At 38.8% G+C, this 22,812-nt stretch overlaps 3 protein-coding genes across 3 annotated transcripts in view; all 3 read right to left on the bottom strand.

Moving 5' to 3' along the window:
• Positions 1-7,449: 7,449 nt before the first annotated feature.
• On the bottom strand, positions 7,450-8,085 carry fgfbp1a (fibroblast growth factor binding protein 1a). Its single transcript, XM_085366398.1, has one exon. The coding sequence runs from the start codon at positions 8,083-8,085 to the stop codon at positions 7,450-7,452; it is 636 nt and encodes a 211-aa protein (XP_085222524.1).
• Positions 8,086-10,320: 2,235 nt separating this feature from the next.
• fgfbp2a (fibroblast growth factor binding protein 2a) lies at positions 10,321-10,956 on the bottom strand. The gene has a single exon (XM_085366386.1). It carries the CDS (start codon positions 10,954-10,956, stop codon positions 10,321-10,323), a length of 636 nt encoding a protein of 211 aa, XP_085222512.1.
• A 6,247-nt stretch (positions 10,957-17,203) lies between these two features.
• The window catches only part of prom1a (prominin 1a), an 81,466-nt gene continuing 75,857 nt past the window's right edge, over positions 17,204-22,812 (bottom strand). The window contains exons 24-29 of the mRNA XM_085366374.1: positions 21,977-22,066; positions 21,485-21,600; positions 20,722-20,745; positions 20,232-20,300; positions 18,640-18,740; positions 17,204-17,231 (exon numbers count right to left, since the gene is read on the bottom strand). Coding sequence (XP_085222500.1) covers positions 18,671-18,740; positions 20,232-20,300; positions 20,722-20,745; positions 21,485-21,600; positions 21,977-22,066 — 369 coding nt within the window. The 3' untranslated portion in view covers positions 17,204-17,231; positions 18,640-18,670. The remainder of the gene's footprint in view (positions 17,232-18,639; positions 18,741-20,231; positions 20,301-20,721; positions 20,746-21,484; positions 21,601-21,976; positions 22,067-22,812) is intronic.

The following is a 22,812-nucleotide window of genomic DNA, read 5'->3' as shown; positions in this document are numbered from 1 at the left end:
TATGGCATTTATTTTTATTCCCTTCAGTTCTTTGTTATCTTGGCTCCACTGAGCCTAAAGCTTATAAACGAAAAGCTCACTTGCACACATACAAAGGCATTCATATAAGCTTATAAGCCTGACTCACATACACACTGTGCCAGATCTCCTTTGTGTCAATAGTGCTGAAATGTGTTTTGAATATTTTCAGCTTGACCAAGCCTTACATCGCCTCAGCCAATCAGGAGTGGTTGCAGGCAGTCACACCACCTGTACGCCCACCCTTTCCTGGGTTCACTTACTGGGGAAAGATTTGGCTTTACATCCATTCACGTATCATGAAATTAATAGCAGGAACAGACCAATGTTAACATTTGTTTGGATTTTGTTAGAGGCCACCTGATGAAAACATCTTACTAGCTGTTTTTGTTTTCACATACTCATTTCTGCTAATTGGAGTCACTAAACAGTTCTTTTTTAAAATGGTGCTGGGGCTTTTAGAAGCATTTAAATGCAATGATATGACAAATCTGGCTTGGATTTCTTTTAACACAAAGTCTGAAATGAGGTTGTGTTAGTGAGTGAAATTCTAGTTCATAAAGATAAAACTTGCTAGCCAGGTTTTTTGTTAATAGCTGCCTTTTGTTTCCACTTCTGGCATCATAAAACCAATATGTTGATGTATACAAGGGTAAACTGAAGAACCTAAAATTGTAGTCCACAAACGAATTGGTGACATCATGGAGGAAACATTTGTCTGATAATTCTTTCTGTGTATTTGTGACTGCTTTCAAAATGAATTCCCTTGTTTAACTCACTGGAAATGAGGAGATCATTAGTGCAGCTTTAACAATGCCATTAAATACATGACTTATTGACTGTAAACAAAATAATGAATGCAGAGACCTACATACATTTTTAAAGCTATGATGAGCTCATAAAGATAACGTTAAAATAAAATAGTACAAACAAATAAATCAATGTTAAACAATAAAATCATATTTACAAGACATAATATGAAAACACATTGTCTTTAGCCCTATTCCTCAAAAATGCTCACCTTCATTTCCTGTAATCATTCTACAGATACATAACTGAGATGCATGATGTGCTTCTGAATAACACTGGCAAGAGGAATCACAGTGCAGAAAACATACCAAAAAATACATAAATAAATCAGTCGCGCTTATCCGAAGCTTTTATGCAAAGTGTGCCACAGCATCACAATAAATGTGTGACCCCTGTTTGTTCACTCGCAGAGCTATAGAGCTCAGTCCTGGAAAGCAGTTCATTTTGGTCTTTTCTTTGGATCCTTCACTATAAAGCAGAACTAGAACATGTGGCAGTTATGTGCTTTCTGAAAAGTGTCTGGGTTAAAGCTGACACATTGTTGGTCAGGAAAAAATTAATGCATATTGGAGTATAAAACAACTTAAGAGCAATTTTGCAGCATTAGTCTCAGTATTATTTTTCATAGCTTGATTGCATTTAGAATGACATTTGGTGTCCATGTAAGACCCATTTCATTAGCTTTAAATACTGCATTTGGAGTTTTTAAATTCAATTATTTCTTTGCAAAGCTGGCAGAAGAATAGCTCTTAATTTAAAGTACCATTCTTCTGGCATTTTATTATTTTTAACACATGCATCCCCAGGCTTTTACCTTTCTACCTATAAAACCCGGAGAGCAGCCAAATGGGTGGTAGGCTTTTAGCTAAGCTTTAGCTTCAGCCAAGTGGAAGCTAAATTGGCTAGTCATTCATATGTATATTAGGTTGTTACCTGGGAATTCTGGAGGGAGGGGAGTGGGGGTGTGTGATTGAGGGGGTGGGGGAGCTGCTAAAAGCTGTGAACTTCCTTTTGTGTTTCATCTTGATGCATTCTCAATCATCCAGGGAAATAAATCTCCAAAAGTCACCAACTTGGAGTGTTTCAGTTTGCCATCTTAGGGAGAAATCAACACACATGGGTGTATGTCCTTTGTTGCTGAGATTTATTGATAAAAACAGAATAAAAACAGAATGGAATCCAGAGCCACACCACTGTGCCAGCCTCTCTCTTCACATGGCGCTGTTGCCTCCTGTGAGATTCCTGACACCCCTCCCCCACCCATCACCTTCACTCAATACCAGGTTGAGATGCAAATGAGGAGACTTCACTCAGGCAAGTCTGCTGGACCAGACGGAGTGAGTCCCCTTGTCCTCAAGACCTGTGCCCCCCAGCTGTGTGGAGTCTTTCATAAACTGTTTATGCTGAGTCTGAGTCTGCAGAGGGTCCTGGTGATGTGGAAGACATCATGCCTCGTCCCTGTACCAAAGACGCCACGTCCCAGTGGCCCCCAGGATTACAGGCCCGTGGCATTGACCTCCCACATCATGAAGACCCTGGAAAGGCTCATCCTGGACCAGCTGCGACCCATAGTAAGACCACACCTGGATCCCCTTCAGTTCGCTTATCAGCCTCGTCTCGGAACTGAGGACGCCATCATCTACCTGCTCAATCGTGTCTACACCCATCTGGACCAGCCGGCAAGCACTGTGAGGGTCATGTTTTTTGACTTTTCCAGTGCTTTCAACACCATCAGGCCAACCCTCCTGGGTGATAAGTTAGCAGCGATGCAGGTGGATGCTTCTCTGGTGTCCTGGATTGTTGATTACCTGACAGGAAGACCACAATATGTACGTCTCCCACAGTGTGTGTCTGACAAGGTGATCAGCAACACAGGGGCACCACAGGGGACTGTCCTCTCCCCCTTCCTCTTCACCCTCTACACCACAGACTTCAGCCACTGCACAGAGACATGCCATCTTCAGAAGTTTTCTGATGACTCTGCGGTGGTTGGATGCATCAGCAGGGATGATGAGACAGAGTACCGGGCTGTGGTCGACTCCTTTGTCACGTGGTGTGAGCAGAATCATCTGCAGCTCAACGTGGCAAAGACCAAGGAACTGATCGTGGACTTCAGGAAGACCAGGAAACACTTGACCCCTGTTTCAATTCAGGGGGTCAGTGTTGACATTGTGGAGGACTATAAATACCTTGGAGTACACATTGACAATAAACTGGACTGGGCTAAAAACACCACAGCACTTTACAGGAAGGGCCAGAGTCGTCTCTATTTTTTGAGGCGACTGAGGTCCTTCAACATCTGCCAGAAAATGCTGAGGATTTTCTATGAGTCTGTTGTGGCCAGTGCGATCCTCTATGCTGTTGCATGCTGGGGGAGCAGGCTGAGGGTCGCAGATGCCAACAGACTTAATAAACTGATCCGTAAGGCCAGCAATGTTGTGGGGATGGAGCTGGACTCCCTCAAGGTGGTGTCGGAGAGGCGGATGCTGTCCAAGATAAAGACAATGTTGGATAACACCTCCCACCCACTCCATGACATGCTGGTCAGTCACAGGAGCACGTTCAGTGAGAGACTGAGATTACCGAAAAGCACCACTGAACGACACAGGAAATCATTCCTGCCTGTGGCCATCTCCCTGTACAACGCATCCACTTAACACACTGTTTGCTGCTACAACTACACATGTTTCTTTTCCAACTATTTATTTATGAGTGACGTATGTATGTATGTATGTATATATATGTATATATTGTACTATTCTTAGTTAGTGTATTGTCTGTCTTGTCTTAATGTTGGTTTAAAATGGAGCACTGTAACAAAAAATAATTTCCCCCAGGGATCAATAAAGTATTCTGATTCTGATTCTGAATAGAATAGAATAGAATTCAACTTTATTGTCATTGCACATGCACAGGTACAGGGCAACGAAATGCAGTTTGCATCCATCCAGAAGTGCTTTAGTGATATAGATATATTACAATATATATTAGCAATAATATAGATATGTGAGTATATTACAGAAATGGGTCTATTATGGTATGTTATAATGTACACGGTATGAAGTATGTTGTGAATATTCTATAAGTATGTACAGGCTGTAGTGAGTACAAGCTATGTACAGGATATGAACAGGATATAAATATGAAAAACTATACAGAATATGAAATAAATAACTTTACAGAATCTGAGATATACAGCTATACAGAAGTGGGAACTATGCAAGTTGTAAACAGTTGTAGGATTAAAGATTATCGAATGTACAGAATGATTATTTACACAGAGCTATACAGTAGTGCAGTTACGATAAGTGAGGGTGTAGATAGTTTCTACAGAGGCTATATAAAGTGCTAGTGGTTGTGAGTGGTGGTTCAGTCCATGTTATTATTGTGTGTTTGAGGGTACAGTTGTCCATTGTGGGTGTGTGTATGTTCAGTCCATGAGTTTAACGTGAGTCAGATGTCAGGAGGCAGAGTTCAGGAGTCTGACAGCTGTGGGGAAGAAGCTGTTCCGGTACCTGGTGGTCTTAGTCCGGAGGCTCCTGTAGCGCCTCCCAGAGGGCAGGAGGGTGAAGAGTCCATGCGATGGGTGACTGGGGTCTTTGATGATTTTCCCAGCCCTTTTCAGACACCGCTTCCTGTAGATGTCTTTTATGGCAGGAAGTGGTGCTCCGGCGATGCGCTGGGCAGTTTTCACGACCCTCTGCAAAAACAGTACAAAAAACCAACCATTTGTACACATATTTACAAATAATAATAAAAAGTGAGTGAGTACATTTCAACATTTTCAGCAATCACTCACAATCCTGGTACTGCCATGGTATCTGTAGTCTGCATTTACCACATGTGTATCTGTTGCAGTGAACACATCGCACAGTGGCATGATTGTTCTTGCATTTGTGTTTGACCTGACACATGGCTCTTTTTCCAGGGCTAGGTGTGGAGGGTTGTGTCCAAAGCAACTGTTCTTTTCTTGCCTTCTTCGCAGCTACATGAGAGTGAGCCAACTCTCTTGCAAGCTCCACCAGGAAGTCCACCCGTCTTTTCTTCGTCCCGGTGCATGCTTGATACAGCACATGTGCATTCAGTGCTGCCATGTCAATCATGTTCGCTGCAATTTCCAGTGTGTGGGGATCATTTGTCACCAACAGCATCACGTGCTGCAACCCTGATCTACATATCACCGTTGATGAACAGCTTTTCCCATCAAAGACTCGGTGCTGTTTCCTGCAGTATATTGCAAGTAAACCTGACAAGTTTGGGATCAAGTTTTGGGTGGCTTGCGACCTAAAATCCAAGTACATTTGCAATGTCTTCCCATATCTTGGCAAGGACCCCAATCGTCCCACTGGGGAGAGACTTTCTGAAAATGTAGTAATGAGGCTGATGGAACCATTCCTAGACAAGGGCAGAAATGTTACCACGGACAATTTTTTCACATCGCTTTCACTTGCGCAAAAACTTCTTAGACGGTGTGTTGATTTCTCCCTAAGATGGCAAACTGAAACACTCCAAGTTGGTGACTTTTGGAGATTTATTTCCCTGGATGATTGAGAATGCATCAAGATGAAACACAAAAGGAAGTGCACAGCTTTTAGCAGCTCCCCCACCCCCTCATTCATACACCCCCACTCCCCTCCCTCCAGAATTCCCAGGTAACAACCTAATATACATATGAATGACTAGCCAATTTAGCTTCCACTTGGCTGAAGCTAAAGCTTAGCTAAAAGCCTACCACCCATTTGGCTGCTCTCCGGGTTTTATAGGTAGAAAAGCCAAATGGCTGCTCTCTGGGAGTTTAAGTTTAATAGAAACTGTTTAATTGAGCTCAGCAGAATTTCAGTCTTGTTTTCAGCAGCTGTTGTTTTAAAGTCCTTCAAGGAAAGCTACTCCTTATAAGTCTGTATTCACTACATTCCAGCAGTGACTTTGTGGCTGCTGTATAATTTATTTTTTTCTGCAGCCACACTGTTTTGGCCTTTCTGATCCACCAGCAACAGATTTCCTACTAAGCCCAGAATGCAACCTGCTGAGAGTCTGAACTTGATGGATTTAACCTGTGGGCAAACCATTAAGTTTCAGCAGGAGATGAAGACTAAGTGATCACAGAAAGCAGAGTCATTCCACTGTCTAAAATGACAACATGTCTTCCAGCTCTGGCTGAAGAATGTTCTTTCTGGCTTTCACAGAACTGTGTATGATTGGAGAATATTAACAATGGAACTTTTGGGAATGGAATTTTCTGGGATTCCTAGAACATAAACAGCCAGTGTGTATCTTTACAGGACTATTCCCATTAAGTTTTATTTACTTTCTCCTAGTTTGTTGTTCATGGATTGTCAGTACTAGTTTTTTTTCTTCTCTTTGACATCACCTCCCAACCAAGTGTAGCAGATGGCTCCCTGTCCCTGAGCTTGGTCCTGCTGGAGGTTCATTACCACTTCACAGTGTCACCAAGTGCTTTCTCAAACAGAACTATCAGGCCATCTGTATTTTCTCTATTATAGCAGAGATTTTATCTTCCCGTGTGAAACAGTTTTAGGTGATATATAAAAATATAATAAAATCAAGTTGGTTTAATTCAGACTGACGACCTGTCCAGGGTGTACCCTGTCTCTCACCCTCTGGCAGCTGGGATAGGCGCCATCTACTACAGTTTCCTTGTAGTACAACTTTAATTGTTCTGCAAGTTTTTATTTAAATTACTTTAACTGGTAACCTCTCCATTATCAAGTAAATATTGACAGTAAAAAAAGGAAATCAAATTACCCAGGAATGTACTTCATTAGTTAGTTTATACAGCTCATTGATACAGTAATATTAGAAATATTAACTCATATTCCAGTACAGCTTTTCCAAAGCAAATAGTAAGAATTTTACAGTATGTACAAGTGTGGTATGCAAACTTAATTCAAGCTAATTCAAGCTAATGTTATCACGGAAATGATGAATAAGTATGAGAACTTCTACTGATCATAAGTGCCAAAAAATTATGCTAAAGTCTTCGGTTTAACCTGCAAAATATTATTTCTGTTTTATTTTGTCCGTTTAGATACTGGTATCCCTTGATTATGCAAGATGAACATATGAGGTTTTTATGGCTTCACACAGTGACTGTGGCTTCACAGACCTCTCGTTGCCAAGGTATGCAGGCTGAGGTTTCTAGAAATCACACTCCCCCTGGCTTAAATTGCTATGTCAATACCAGACATTCCCAAACATTTAACCTCCCATGAAAAGACTTCAGGCAAGACTGTGCACATTTGGGAGAGACAGAAAATGGTTTGACATTATTTTAAGGAGTATTTTGTCTTTTTATTTAAGTAGGCATTTTATATTGAGAAGGAGAGGTAATTTCAATATGGCTATAATAGGAAAAAAAAAACCCAAGTGAAATTACAAGTTACAGGAAAAGAAATAAAAATCGAGAAACTAATATTCTACATATTATATCTGTCTCAATAGGCTTGAACGCTTACACAAATTTCTCCAAAAGCGATAGATCAAAAACTGTTCATTGAGTATGTTTTTGTTGAGCAGCAAGCATCTATATGAAGAATCTATGGGACAAGTATTTACTGTATGTGACTGCAGAAAAGCTGAACTAATTCCAGTTTTTCTGTATCAGCAATCATAATCCCGCACCATAGTAAATAGAAATGTGCAAACACTTGACCAGGAGTTGTTGCAGAACTCCTCTGCTCTCTTCCTGTTATCAGCTTGACAGGATTTTACAGCTTTGACTGGAGAAGTTGGGGTATACAGTGGAGAAGTCTTCACCCTCTGTGTTACATTCAGTCTGAAATGAGCCTCTCTGGCAGCTCTTCTGCACATACCTGCCCTGACAAAAGCACTGCTGTCCTGGCAGAGACTGTTTAGCTTCTTCAGCTCCCTGCCGATCTGCTTCCAGTAAAGTTTAACATTTGAGGCATACTCAGGACAAGCAGTAGGTCTGGCAATATACTCGCAGCTGAAGCTCCTGTCCTCCTTCTTGCACGTGATGCTGAGAATGACGATATCTTCACCTGTTGCAACCCAAGCACATTCAAACTTGTCTTTGGTGACCACTTTGCCTCTCATGAGCTGTGCAGAGACGGGCTTTGTTTGGCGGCCCACTTTTGCTCCCGACCTATTCTTGTGCTGTCCTTTGTCCATGCCTCGTCCCCTCCGTCCACCGCTCTTTTGGCAGCTACCCAACATCACCTGATGGGAAACACAAGCCAAGACCAGGAGGATGGTGACGTTTGTGAGGAGAGCCATGAAATCAGTAGAACACAACCTGCCAAAGGATTAAATCAGATTTAGATATTTGACCTTAAAACCCTTTAATTTCCCTTTGGAGAAAGACATGTCTTAATCCCTCCGTTAAACTAACATTTCAAATGGAAACTGAATGTTGTGGGAATAGTTTTGGCTTTAGACAGCACAAAACAGCATTAAGTATTTTTTGTACAGCACATTCAAGACAATTTCAAGTCAAAGAGGTATTTTGAAGAACAAAAAGAAGAATGCAAAGATGCAATCTAAAAAATATTCCATAAACGGAATTTTGAAAAAAACATGGAGCACATGCACCTTTTAGTTTGACTTTAAGAAAGGAAGAGGTTTAAAAACTGTTAAAAAGAAGCACAGATTTAAATACTGATTAAAAAATAAAAATGTAAATGCATCATATTACAATTGTGATGGTGCAATTATCCCTTGATTATGCAGTTATGCAACTATATCGCCTACAGTATAACTACAACAGTTATAAACAAAATACAGACTAGTAAATATTGGAAATAGAAATAAAGACAATGTGTTTAACAGGTATTTTATAAATATTGAACCTGGCAACAAGGATTTCACAGAATGCATTTTACAAAAACTTAACTGTGAGCACATTAAATATATACTAGGCTGATGTAAGTAGCACACCCCAAATATTATTGCCAGATTAGGGTGCAGCTTAAGTTGTGGTGCTTTTCCTTACCTGAAGTTTTTAGAGAAACTTCGGTTTGCAGTCCTCACACATGAGAGTGTTGCCCTTACTTGCAGATTGCAATATGCTGCCACATAATCACCCCTCCCCTTCAAATATATACACTTGCACTCACACGCTCAGTCACACACCCTCACACACACACAGCATGACTGAAGAGCTTATAAAGTTTATTGAGGTCTCGAATAGATTAGGGATTCTTTGAACCTGGTACCTGTGTCATCAAACTAAACTGTGTGTGGGGGGGGAGACATTTAAAATTACATGGCTGATAGAAAATGAAATTACCCTAATACATAATAAAAACTTTTTATAAACACTGTCAATTTAGAACCAAAACTTCATCAACCCACAAGTGATACAAGTGTTAAACTTGTTTGCAGCTTCTATGGACCTGAATAATCATGAGCACTTGCAAGGCTTATGTTAAGCTCCCAAAACTAAAAGTTATCTGTTGTTCCAGATTTTCTGCTTCAAGTTCCACCTGCTTTAGAATAATCTAAGTTCATATTTTAAACAAATGCAAATAACCTAGAGTCTTAAAGGACCTTCACAGGGCCAACTGTAAGTGCACCGTGCCAGAGATGAAATGGCTTTGAATATCTTGAAAGGAGCCAGATGTTTCTGCTGGATAAAACTGCTGATTGATTGAACTTAGTCTCAAAGCACCAAACACCTAATGGTCATATACGGTACAGTAGACGAGTCATATGGCTTAAAAATATTAAACTGCACACTGCCATAAGACATAACACCCTAGACAACTCATTTTCACAAATACTGCTGCTTGCAGTTTTATTATCTAATATTTTTAATCAGGAATGTTAATGAAATGGCATTAATCAGCACATAGAGATTGAAAATGGTTATTTAATAAAACATTTTCACATTTATACATATTTTGGGACAAATACACCAGCATGGAAAACCAGAGCAAAAAAAATAAAACAATCCCCCAATAATTCTGAAGGTAATATTGAGTGATGCAAACAGATAATATGCAAGTAATAAACATAATAAACATACATTATATGTTAAAGCAGTATCATTCAGTACAGGTTGTTCATGCAAAACATTTGTCATTACATAGTCAAGTGAGACCTTTAAGTTCTTCCAGCTTGGCTCTTAATGGAGGCTGATAATTGTTGGTTTGAGTGAGAGGAGTACTTGAAAGTCACTGTAATAGCACAGCTTGCCCTGAAGAGGGTGTTACAGTTCTACAACAGGCTAACAAACTCCTCGTTTGGAATTTTCCTCCAAGGGCTGCTTGAGCCAGACGCCAAGTTATTTTCATTAGCGGTTAAAAGCTGTGAATATAACACATAATGTGTGCAAGGTGGAAACTGGGTGCATAGGCAATATAATTAGGAGCAGCAAAATAAATAAATAAAAAAAATGCTGGAATCTAACTTAATTAAATAGCCTCATTCTAGATTAGTTATAAATGAATATTTTTTTAAAAAGTGTTGCATGTTAACAAACAGGCCCAGTACTGCTGCTCACCTTTCTGGTTAATTACGAAACAAACCAATGAAGAACGAGCAGATGCCCTGCAGCGACCTCCAGCAATTCTGCCGAGCCATTCTTTTAGCGTTGCTCTCAACAGCAGGTGTTGTTGGTGGTGGTTGAGTACTAGTTTCCTGAGTGGTCTTTTCTTTTTGTGGCTCTTGAATGGATTTTGCGTCAGCTTGTCTTGTTGGTGTAGGCCGACGTTGAGGTCTTGCTACTTTCCTAGAAGAAGCCTCTGCTCGTGACTGGGAGAATGAAGATGATGAGAAGACCATCTGAGAGTCATCAGTTGCCTTCCTGCACATGTGAGGTTTAATCTGTCTTGGTGCTTGGCAGGCATTGTCCAGCTTTCTCAGATTCCACATCATCTGCACGAAATAGTGTCGAGGATTTTTGTTGTAAGGGGTGCAGGTGTGAGGCTTGCCTATGTAGTCACACCAGTAAGAGCGCTTGTTCCTCTGGCATGACAGTCTCAGCCTCGTGAATTCCCCTTGACCGGTGACAATCATGGTGCATGAGTCTTTAGCCTTGGTGCTGAATTTGATAGGTGGATCCCAAATGCTTTGACCCCTTTCAGTCTGAGCCTCAGCTGGCCAGAGGCAGCAGGCGAGCAGCAGAGCAGCGGTCTGGGCCCACATAGTTTCCAATGGGTGCTAAATGTGAAACTACTGGAAATGAGCGTCCCTCCTGCTTTTTATTGGCCAAGCAAAGAAGGAATTCAGGTTCCAAAAAAAAAAGAAAAAAAGAAAAAAAGAAAACAACCCAGTAGACTAAAAGAGGCCAGCTCCATGGGAGGAGGAGAGTGGCCTTACCAGTTACAGCTGCCAGAAAAAGGAAAGCGCTACGTGCAAAACGATGCTGACACATGTAGGTGTTCTGTTTAAAAAAGAAAAAGAAAAGTACATCCTCTCATGCATGTAACCACTTCTCAGTCATGTTAAATTTACCTCATGGAAAAACATCTTAGTTTCACTTGTTAATAAAAGTTCATTGCAGAATGCAGGCTTAAAATGTCTTGCTTGCTGTAGAAAACAGTAATAACTCTTAACGATGTAGTGCAACCTATTTTCCTAAAAGATCTAAAGTATAAAGAGAAGTGTGAGAAGCCACTCAGACATTGGTCATAAAGTGTATTATGAGTGTCTTTAAGAGGCTTTATTTTCTGGGTCCATCTGTATCTGCATTGAGAGTGCTGTCAGTGATAGAAGAACAAGACATGGTACTCAAAGAATCTATACAGGCAGTATAACTTCCAGGGTTTTAGTGTTTTGAGACTAAGAAGCAATATATCATTGATCTGCATTTAGACCACAATTTTAGAATAGCTAAAAATTATATTCAGTTGTGAATTTTCCATCAGTAATTTGTCTCAGTTTCTAGATGCAAGAGATGAAACTCTTCAGCTATAGTGCCGGTTGGTGCCAAACACAATATTAGCAGTTTCTTCTTAAAATATTCACTACCCTTCCCTGTGAATGTTTCCATTTCCCTGAAATATCAGCATGTTCATTCCCACACTTGAAAATCATAATATGTGGGCTGCCCACTGTGCATAACGACAGTGATATCAGAGCTCAATTTTGTCCTGTAAAGGCAAAAGTATGGTGGCCAGGTGAGCTCACTACACTATAAGGAAACATCATTAATTTTTCATTGAATGTGCAAAATACAACATAACCAAATAAATAAAATCTATTTATTTAGGAAATGGAGTAACACCTGCAAATTGCATGTGGCAGAGCGATACTCGTCAGTGGTGCTGAAAAACAATGAAAAAATGTCTTTTGTGTTTCCTGAAAAATTTTCCATTGTGTTCTTTATAGTTGCGCTGTGTATATTTTAAAACTATGTCTGAAGTATTCTCCCCGGCACAGCATTTGATCTGATGTAAACACACTGAAGAGGGTTTCTCTGAACCGCTGCTTCTGTTTTTATGTAGTTTTGTGCTCATCTCTCTCTACACAAGCCTTTTTAGAAGTAGGGCTGCTATGCGGTTGTAGTGGTGGTGGTTATTCATATACTGAACTATTTAATGTCTCAGAAAACCTCCAACCAGAGGAACAAACAAATGCTTATGGAAGATGATAACCTCTTATAGAAATAGCTGACCAGTAACATAACAGTGGCAGCACCACATAAGAATGTGCACTCTTGCGTTAAACTGTTTTCCTTTTTAAGTTTTTTTGTCTTGTTTGTTAGAAAACCAAATAAAGAAAAAATGAAATTGTTGTGAACTACATTTGCCCATTTAAAACAAGTTGATCCAAACTGTATGGCTCATTCAAAACACAGACCACAAAAGAAAAATGTCACTGAAATGCAAACTTTGGATTTTAAAACTTTATTCACAATTTATACACTTTCTTTCCATCACATCATATAAACCTACTCTTCAGTGGCTCCATCAGTGCCCAACTTTGGAGCATCACAGTTCAAACCAGTTACCGCTGTATCTGATCCATCCAGGGTTAGCATACAGGATATCTAGTGTAAGCACTTAGTAAATTCAAACATTTTTCTCTCACATCCAAACTTTCGCAGAAACCCAATGATAGTCCTGTGAGCACACGGATACTTCAAAAATGTCCATTTTAACAAGAAATGTGTCTCAAAATAAAAAGAACATCAGTGACTCAATAGAAGCCCGTCTGTGTTTAAAGTTCAATATAATTCAGAAACTTCATCTTGATGCTGGGAGTTTCCTACACTGCAAATATGTTCTATTACTACATCATAATTTAGGTTTATCTATACAGAGTATTTCTTTTCTCATCGTCACTTAGCCCTGGTTTACAATAACACAGCTTTGGAAATTAAAATATTGAAATAAGATAAATAAACTGGATATTTCAGTCATATTTCTGATGCTAATTCATTGATGCCAATGTTAGAGACAAATATTCTTATCACTTTATTTTCCCCTAAATTAATGATTGTGTGGTACTTGAAAGAACAACTGTGCTATGTTAACAGAAATATATGTTTCAGTGTTAAGATGGACATTTTTTTTGAGAGTGTGCATCAACACCATGCTGTGCAAAACATGAAGCATGCTTATTTTTCTACTCTTGATTGACAGCACTCACTATTCCCAATCATGGATTGTCTAATTTCTTTTCGCCATCATTACTCTGCTAACAGCAGCTGCAAATCTAACCTGTAAACATAAGGGCAAAGAGAGTGGGACAACTGGATCTGTTTGCCCGTTGCGTTACACATAGATTTCAGCATATTTCTCAAATTCCATATCAAGCAATGTGAAATAAAAAGAAAATAGCTCTTGAATACATTCACTTTTTTCATAGCTTTAAATGTATCCATAGCTACTGTGGGTTTATACAAAGCAGAGGAACAAAATAAGCACATAGTTGATAGACCCCTAAAGACCTGAGAACTACAGTTTAAAAAAAAAAAAAGAAAGAAAGAAAGAAAAGATTTGGCTTGAGAATTATTCTCCACTGTAAAAGTATCACCACTACGAAAAAACAAATCATAATAAAAATATTATGTTAGTGAACTCAACAAAACTTGGTCCCATGTGACAAAGGATTCAATCTGCCACACAGGGAACCTAAAAGCCAGACATATGTCTGTTTGTGTTTTGAATTAAGTCTATGATTTAAAGGGAAAATCCACCTAAAAAAGCTTACACTGTTGGAAAAAAACTGGTGTGATTTTGTTTTATGGTGCTGAAGGTCTGTCCACATCAGTAACATGCTATATGGGGATGAGACTTCCTCAAGGTTCTTGTATACCTGAGATATCCAGAAATTATTATCAAAACAAGGGCCGAGGAGGTGGGGGGTTAGCCCCAACATTTCTGCCCCATAGTACCATTAAAAAACCAGCTTACCTAATCTATGAGGTTTCATTGACCCATCAGGAAGCATTTAAAACCTAAAAGATTAAAACATATTCAGAATTTGAATTGGAGCAATCTTATTCCCAGGGCATCAAATACAGTAATTTTGTCTGAGATGCACATTTTGAATGTAGGACGTTAGTACTGAGACGCACCGGCTAATAGTGAGATGAGTGTTGCTATATGGACTCTTAATTACAAGAGTCCAATTAATATCATTTTTTTCAAGTTGCAGCGTTGTTAAGGGGAATATTTTAATCAAAACGGCCATTTTTTCCTAAAAATAACCAGCTATTCTCGTGCCTAAACCCAACCAAGCACCCAGTGAAGGTGAACGTAAAATGACAACAAAACGGACATGAAACACAAACACTGGAAAACCTGTAATTTACATCATCACCACCTTGCCTCCCACATAATAAAGATGAATATCCTGGTCTCTCAGTATCAAATATTACAGTCAGTGCGTCTCCATATTAACACCACAGAACACCTCGCACGGATCAAAGAGGCCAGCAGCCACAGACAGAATGGCGGTGTTTGACACCCTGGGAAGATAATGCATGAGCAAAACATACTGCGGACATCATCGTCACAGTAGAAAGCATTACAGAATCAGTTTGTTACATTTCATTTCATCTTTTTGAAATAAAGTAATATAACATCCCCACTGGATACAAATGACTTGTTTAAAAGGCATTCTGGAAAAATGTAGGGAATTGCCACCTGTAGATGTAGATGACACAGGGTACGGGAAGATAGGTATTCTAGGAAAAAAAAGAGTACAGTTTGGATCTTTACTGCACAAATAACTCCCAGATTGTTGATTTTCAGCAGTGTAAGATTAGCTGTTGGCAGATTTCCTCTTTTAAAAAGTAGCAGCTCTCAAACTCCATACAAAGGCAACCAGTCTTTTGTAATGCGCATCAAACCAGCAAAGATAAACGTTCCTGTGATATTGTAAACATTTTAAAGAGACTAATGTTTTTGTAGAATACCCCCTAACCTCTATTTTACCACTTTACTCAAATTCTCAATCATGAAGACACCACAGATCCACCACTTCACACATGCTGCACTTAAAAAAAAGTATTTGCACTATTCAACACTTTTTAACAGGCTGTTATCGTTAATTTGCATTCATCACAGATGTAATGACACACTAGTTTGCCACTAGTTTGAGTTGAAAGTGTCACATCTCTTTTTAAATGCAGGAAGCAGGAGAAGGAAAAATAAAGAGTCCTCTGCTTGCAGTTACCTTCGTCTGACCTTCCAGCTTTTGTTTTCGTAAGCACAAAGAAGCACATTAAAATGAACAAGCATCACAGTTAATGTCATGTCCCGTCACTGAATATTTTTCTGCTTTGTTTCATATCTGAACAAATGTAAACGCAGACAAAGCAGTCCTTTACAAAAAATGCAGAACAAGCCTGGCTCAGATTGATGCTGAGGGGAGAGGAGTTTGATATCCTGCAGGCTGTAACCGTACTGAAGGCCGAGAAGGTTCGGTTCATCGCTGAAGATAACGCCTGCAGGGCAATTGTTCTTTTGTTGTGAGGAAACCAGCTTTCACTGAGCCTCATCTGGTCCAAGGATTTAGGAAATTAAAAGCTTAAAAACAGATGAGAGAATAACATGCTTTAGTTAGTCAACCCCAAAAAAGACACCTGGTGGATGTGATGCTGGATAAAGTTAGTTCATAAAGTATGTAGACACAATCACGTTTTGCACATTTTACTATAATGTACTTTACTGAACTGAAACATGCGTTTAAGAAAGTATTTCAAAAGGTATTCAGACATACAGACATAGATCAGATCACAGGTATAAGCCTATTTTTAAATCTTTAAGCAGGGTTAAGATATATGCCCAAACTGTGTGAAGAACAAGCAGTTCTCTCGTCAAGGAGATGACTAAAAATCACTCTAACAGAGCTTCAGTTGTCCTCTGCACAGATGGACGACAACTCAGATAAAAATTCAACCTCTTTCATTTATCAGGTTTTTACGGTAGGGCAGGTATAAGAATATTCCTTTGAGAGTGAGATCCTGGATTATCTGGGCAGAACTCCAAGGATGATATTAGTTGTAGCTGTCAGGGTCAAGTGGTTGACCGTTTGGTCAGAGTGGACTAGAAACTAATCAATACAATGTCAAAGAAGCTGCCAAATGCAACTTGCCTAACAACAAATTCTAAAAATACTGTGAGTACTGTAGTAGTGAGTACTGGCATTTGTCCAGATTTGGAGCTGAGCATAGTGCTACCTTACAGAAAAACAGATCTGATGCAATTTGGATTTTGTTCACATAATTCTGCAGAAACAGCAAATTGGGTCTTTGTCTTTATCATTAAACGTCCATCCTCATTTATTATAATGAGCAGGGTGGCTATCAACCTGCAGCTTTAGCATCATTGTCAGGGTTTCCTTTAGAGCAATTTGCAATCCCAGCAGTAGTAGCGCAATGTGACCAGACTGCTACCACTGCATTGCCAGCTCATTTTGGCTGCTTTCTAAACATCAACTTCAAGTACTAATAGTTCAGTTGATACCTAATATAGCCCATCTTTTGACAGATGCCACTGTGATGATAAGGGGTTTAAATCTTATGGATGATTGGTGCACATTCTTCTCAACCACTGCCCTTTTTAAAATGATAATTATTTTTAAAGTGTAAAGAAGCTACATAGACTCATTGCACCACATAGCACAAATCAACATTTTCAAAAATAAATAAATAAATGAGATCTAAAAATTACCCAGGCCCAAAAGAATTTTTGTTATCTTCATAGTGATGAGCTGTCAAGTTACTATAACTACTCATTTTGCAAACTTTCCCACTTCCTTTGGGGAAAATTGGATTTGCAGAGTGTAAGCTGCTTGTTAAATTGTCACTTTAACAGCAACAGTACTGAACTACTTTAATACCAACTATTGATCCAGGAATCGAAACTCATTCTGTTGATAAAGCCACTGTGGATTCAATTTAAAATGTAAAAATAGTAAAAAGGCAAACCTACTATGACGTATTTCAGTTCCAGTTTTGGAGGGCACTGAGAACACAAATGTTAAGAGAAAAGAGAATTAAGATTTTGTTTTTTAAAACAATTCAGTAAATAACTTAAAACATACTGCATTTCTTGAATGAGATTTATGGAGCTCTGGCTGCTTTGTAAAGCAAAAAAAACAGTCTGTCATACTCCAGAGAATATTTTTAAAGACTACACCGAGCCTTTTGTGGATACAATACTCGCATGAAACCTGCTTTCCACAGAGCTTAAAGCATTTTCCCTGTTTTTGAATTTAAAATGATTCTGGAAAAAATTTGATATTTAATGAACTGCAACTCAAAGATATCATGATCATGTACCAAATTTAAAATGAGAATAAAAGCAGGTCCTTTTTAGTTCTGCAACTGTGAGAATTATATAAAAAAAATAGGGATATTTATTTCAAAATAAAGAAAGCCTGCAAGTGTTGAAAATAAGTTTTTTCTCAGAAATAAAATAAAACTTAATAAATTAAGAAAATAACAATTAATTGTGCAATTCATTACATCTAGCACTTGGACTGCAACAGTATTACCAGCATGTGATGTTAGCCATTACCCAGCTGGCAGTTTACATCACTGTAAAAATTGCATCAGCTAGTTTTCAGATACTGCAGCTTTTCTCTGTGCTTGTTCTGCTTTTCCATGACACAAGTACTCAGTTAGGAACAATTCAGTACAATACAGTCCAAAAAAACAACACGGCCATTATAAAGTGTCTAGACGTAACACTGTAAAAAAGTGCAGCTTGCAGCAGTGTGAGGTGTTGATGGCATAGTAGAATGCACAGAATTTAAAAGTACTCCTATTATTTTGTAGGTCCCATTAAGAAACCCAAGGAGAATAAAATATTTGGAGAAAAGCACATTATATCCACTAAAAACACAAGCTTTTTATCAGAGAAGTGCAGGTGTTACCACTGCTTTGTTGTATTCACACGTCTCAGTTTCAGGAACTTAAAAGCTAAGTGACTGAATGTATTTCACGGCTTGTAATTGTGACACATTTAACATTTTCTCCGAAAAAGGCATAAATGCAGCGTTTGTCAAAAACAAAACAGAACTTACAAGCGACAGAGAACAAACACAGCACACCGACTAAGCAAGCCGTCACACTGAATAAAGATGTTAATGATTCCAAAATTAGTCATTCTCACCATGATGGTTCTTCAGTGAGCAGAAATGCACTAAAACAAGCTGTAAAGAGGTGTTACAGTAAGAGAATTAGGTCAGGGTACAAATACAAAAACATAAGACCAAAAACAGGAGAGAGCACGATGGCACAGTTACTGCAGACAGAACGTCAGGATAAGATGGCAGCTGTGAGAAGGAAAGATGTGAGACTGGAAAGAAGGAGGATTAATTAAAATCATGTTAGAGAAACAGTTGTCTGATTCATTAGCTTTGCAGTACCTTTCAGGAGCCAGAACAAGAGGCGGCTCTGTCACCAGTCGATGTGCCTCGGAGGAGCCGAGGCCCGCGGGAACCTGTTCATAGTATCATAGGTAGGGATGCTACCAGCACAAGAACACACAAGATACACAAAAAGGAGACAACGTTAACAGCTAAAATTAAACAAATCCATCATCGTTTTGTAAAGCCGCCGGTTTCTCCTCTTCATTTATTTGAAATGGAAGAGGAAAAAAGACGAGCGGCTCACAAGGCAGAGAGCAAAACAGCTGCATCGATATCGACTCAGTTAAACTGGACGGCCAATTAAAGAGGCATTAAGTACAATTACTGCAAATGAGAAATGTAGTATTTCACGAGGCTGTTGCCGTTGTTATTGATAATACCTTCAGATTACCAAAAACTGATGCAAAAATCTTTCCATCTCCTGGACTGTTCCGAACAGCAGAGAAAGGTCATCAGGTTGTAGAATACTTACTGCCCCTTTATTTTTTTAGAGAGCTTTGGCTAGATCTTGGACTTTTAACTGGATAAATAAAGGAAAATGCAGGTTTCATTCCATCTCATATTTGTATTTAAAAGAAATATGAACTGCATCTCATATGAAATGTAGGACAGTGAGGAAAACTGCACAAGCAAAGACCATCTTGAGACTGGACTCATCTGTAATTTAGCTGTTTTGCTCTCTGCCTATAGCTCCTGTTAAGGTTGGCTGGTTGGCCAAATTCATCCTCGTCCAAATGCAACTTAAAAATACATAACATGCAATTAGATGTTTTGTTAGTTTAAGGGAAAACAAATAAAAGGAGCATTTCCAGCATCACACAAAAGCTTGACATGCTTGCCTCTCTCTGAACATAATGATCAGGTGTACATTCATCGGACTTTGGCTGACTCTAAACGAGAGGAAAGAGGAAGATTCTTCACTCCACCAGAACGTGTGCACAGAGAGCATGCCTAGTTAGTAACATATTCCTCAAAAGACACAAAGTAAAAAACTGGCAAAATGAGAAAGTGAAAAGCAATCGCAGCAGTTCCTAACTAAACATGTAACTAAAAACATTAAAGGTGGAGGAAGAAGAAAAACTACATCAACCAACCACAACACTTTAGTATCTTAATAAATAATACTATGTAAAGCACTTGAATACTCCTCCACCTCCAACACTGGTTGTTTTGCATAATAGTTGAGCATTAGAGGCCCGGGTAATTAGATTTTTTTCATCTTACACAAAGCCGGGCTATCCATTTTCCTTTACTTCCAGCCTTTAAATTACACTAGTACCTCTTGCATTGCTCAGTGCTTGCACAGAAGTCATGGCGTTACCATCCTGTTCTCCTCTAATCCTACAGAATCTAGATACTGCAATTCATCACACAATTTGTTGATAATACTCTGCTGGCCTTTTTAGGTTTTCACGTTTTCTGCTGCCATTACTTTTCAATTTTATGACCTCCAGATATTCAATATGTCTACACGTGTACATGCAATGAATCAGCTCCCCTGCAGTCTTGCACTATGCCAGGCCAAGCTCCTCCGGCATGCTTCCACCTCCACCATCACATGCACTTAACAGGATTAATGTAATGTTTACCTTGTCATCATAGGATTAGGAATACCTTGTAAGTGCTCACTATGATAACCATTATTACCAATTTCCATACTGAAAACAAAATATTGTAAAAACAAAAAAAGAGCGATGAAAAATGTAAGGTAATACGCCATGCTGAAATGCTTGCATACAAATGCTTTCTTTTTTTTTTGAGAAGCTAAACTTTTCAAAGATGTTAGGAAGTACACATATTTGGAGTAGAAACCATGTTGTTGTTATTTACACTATAACTTACAAAAACAGGTGGACTTGTAAGGTAATGATTGCAAGAGCCCTTCATGAAAGGTAAGGGGCACTTTTCAAAAGGTAGCACATGACAAGAAGCCACACCATCCACCCATAAGAGCAATTCCAAGCTTAGAAATGCAAACCAGCACCAAGAATTTAGTAAACAGTTCTATGTACAAGAATCAGAGAAAAGCACAGAGTGAGAGACGTTGAAAAGGAGAGGGAGGTGGATAAAATGTCTTACGTTTTCATGGGAATTGTCTCAGGGCTATAAAGATACACACAAAAGAAAAAAAAAAACAGCAACATAACATCATTAAGTTGGTAAAGGAAATGCACCAGATAGTTTCTTGTAATCAGTCAGATTACAAAGTAAGGGATGCCATTGATCATCCGAGACGTTATAGAAAAAACTACTGTATGACTGCAGAGTCAAAGAACGTTAAAAAAATGTGTGTAAAGAAGAAAAATAAACAAACAGATGTGCCAATGCTTCTTTTTAAAGTGCCAAGTGCTTGATAGAGAGTGATGGGGAAAAAATGAAAGTTTAAATAAGGGATGTGGGAAATGGAAATAGTAGAAATGGTTATCACAAAGTGAAATGCCAAGTCCCAGAAACAGAGGAACTACAGAGAGGAGAAAAGGGAGGAAAAGAAAGTCAACTGTAAACTTGTAGAGCCAACGTGACAAACAAGACCCATTCAAAGTTCATTTGACTGCAATAAACCCCAAAAATTCAGCTAAAATATTTATATAAAAAATAAAAACTTGATTCCTTCATATGATTTGCAGCTCAACATGCACAAAGCAGATAGAAAAGACAGAATAGAAATAACAGAAGGATGTCCTGCAACCATTATCAAAATGTGACATATAAACTGTCTTACAGTATGTGGACATTCACAGGGCAGTGTAGATGTTACTTAACTTTACACTGACTAGGTATTTAATATGAAAACTATAAATACATTTAAGGGAAAAGTAGAAGAGCATGTACAAATACTCACTCATCGTAAACATCCTCTGTGTCCATCCTGCGGTAGTACTTGGCCAGTTTTACTGCTAGAATAATGCTCGGGAGCAGGAGGAGAGTGCTGCAGCCCAGGCCCATCCAGAAAGTGTTCTGTTGGAAAGGCAAGTACTTAGGGTGGAAATGATAACCCATCAGGATATAAATTCATAATTATTTTAGCCTTCTGTTATTACTGAGGAAAGATTTCATGCAAAAGTTCAGGCTATGCAAGTAATATAAAATATGTCTTCCCTCAGGACATTATATAAATCAAATGAATAATAGATTAAGATAGACAGTAGTCGCTCCAGTTAGAGCCATTTAAAACTGTCACACTTTTGCTATGCTCATAACCATCCATCAAAACAGTACTGGATGTGACTTTTACAGTGGGAATCAACCTTCTTTACTCAGTTATAGAGTTTTTAACCCAAATATAATCTGTTACAAGTCTGTTTAAACAGGCTCTGTCTTCTAATATTGTTACCATAGAGTCAACCACGAAACTGCAAGCCATGATTTCTGCTGTGTCCACCATGTTGCTGAAGGGCTTGCATGGTGCAACTTCCATAGCCAGCTACAGAGGATATAAACAGGAAATGTCAACACACAACAGATTCAGTAACACTGTACAATTACGTTGCACGTTAAAGTCTGTCTTGGAGATGTAAACAATTGCACAACGTCTCCCTGCAGTGTTCTTGGCAAACAAAAAGAGACTTCTGAGATCAACAGAAAAGCTTCATGATTCAAGCATCTTGTTTTTTTTACTTTCATTCCTTTAGTTAACTAAAGCAGAAACCAACATGCCACAGAGCAAATTCCTCAAATTTATAGAGGTCGTAACTGTTATATTTGACTTTTCTTTATACACTCCAAAACCTTTATGCAACATGCAAAGTTTTGCAATGCAACATTCGCTTCAGGCTAAATTAACACTGTGAGAAATAGACCCACACCTTCAAAGGGAGACAGAATGTTCACATTCCAGCAAGTGAAATATGGTGTTACTGAGAATTATTTCTTGTAATTCCTTCTGAATTTTATTCTTTGTAGTTTGAAACATTTTATTGGAAGACTTGAAGTGATTCCAATGGAATCAATGTGAGTCGACAATATAAAGTCTCAATGTAGACGATTCAAGTAAAAGGCAGATTTAAATGCGATCTGACTACTGTAGAGCCTGAGACCTAAAATGTCTTGTGTGTCCAGCTCTCTAGTGTCGTAGTATCTAAATCTGCCTGAGAAAAGAAAGATTTAATATGAGCTTTACATCATTCCTGAAGTAAGACAAAGAATGAGCCGTGTACTATATATCAGATA

This window comes from Diplotaxodon limnothrissa, linkage group LG2 (genome assembly GCF_057381915.1).
Source record: "Diplotaxodon limnothrissa isolate DT_005_m linkage group LG2, D_limnothrissa_male_GT1.1, whole genome shotgun sequence".
In the NCBI taxonomy this organism is placed as follows: domain Eukaryota; kingdom Metazoa; phylum Chordata; class Actinopteri; order Cichliformes; family Cichlidae; genus Diplotaxodon; species Diplotaxodon limnothrissa.
The sequence above is the reverse complement of the archived record's forward strand: the minus strand, read 5'-3'. Positions and strand labels throughout refer to the sequence as shown.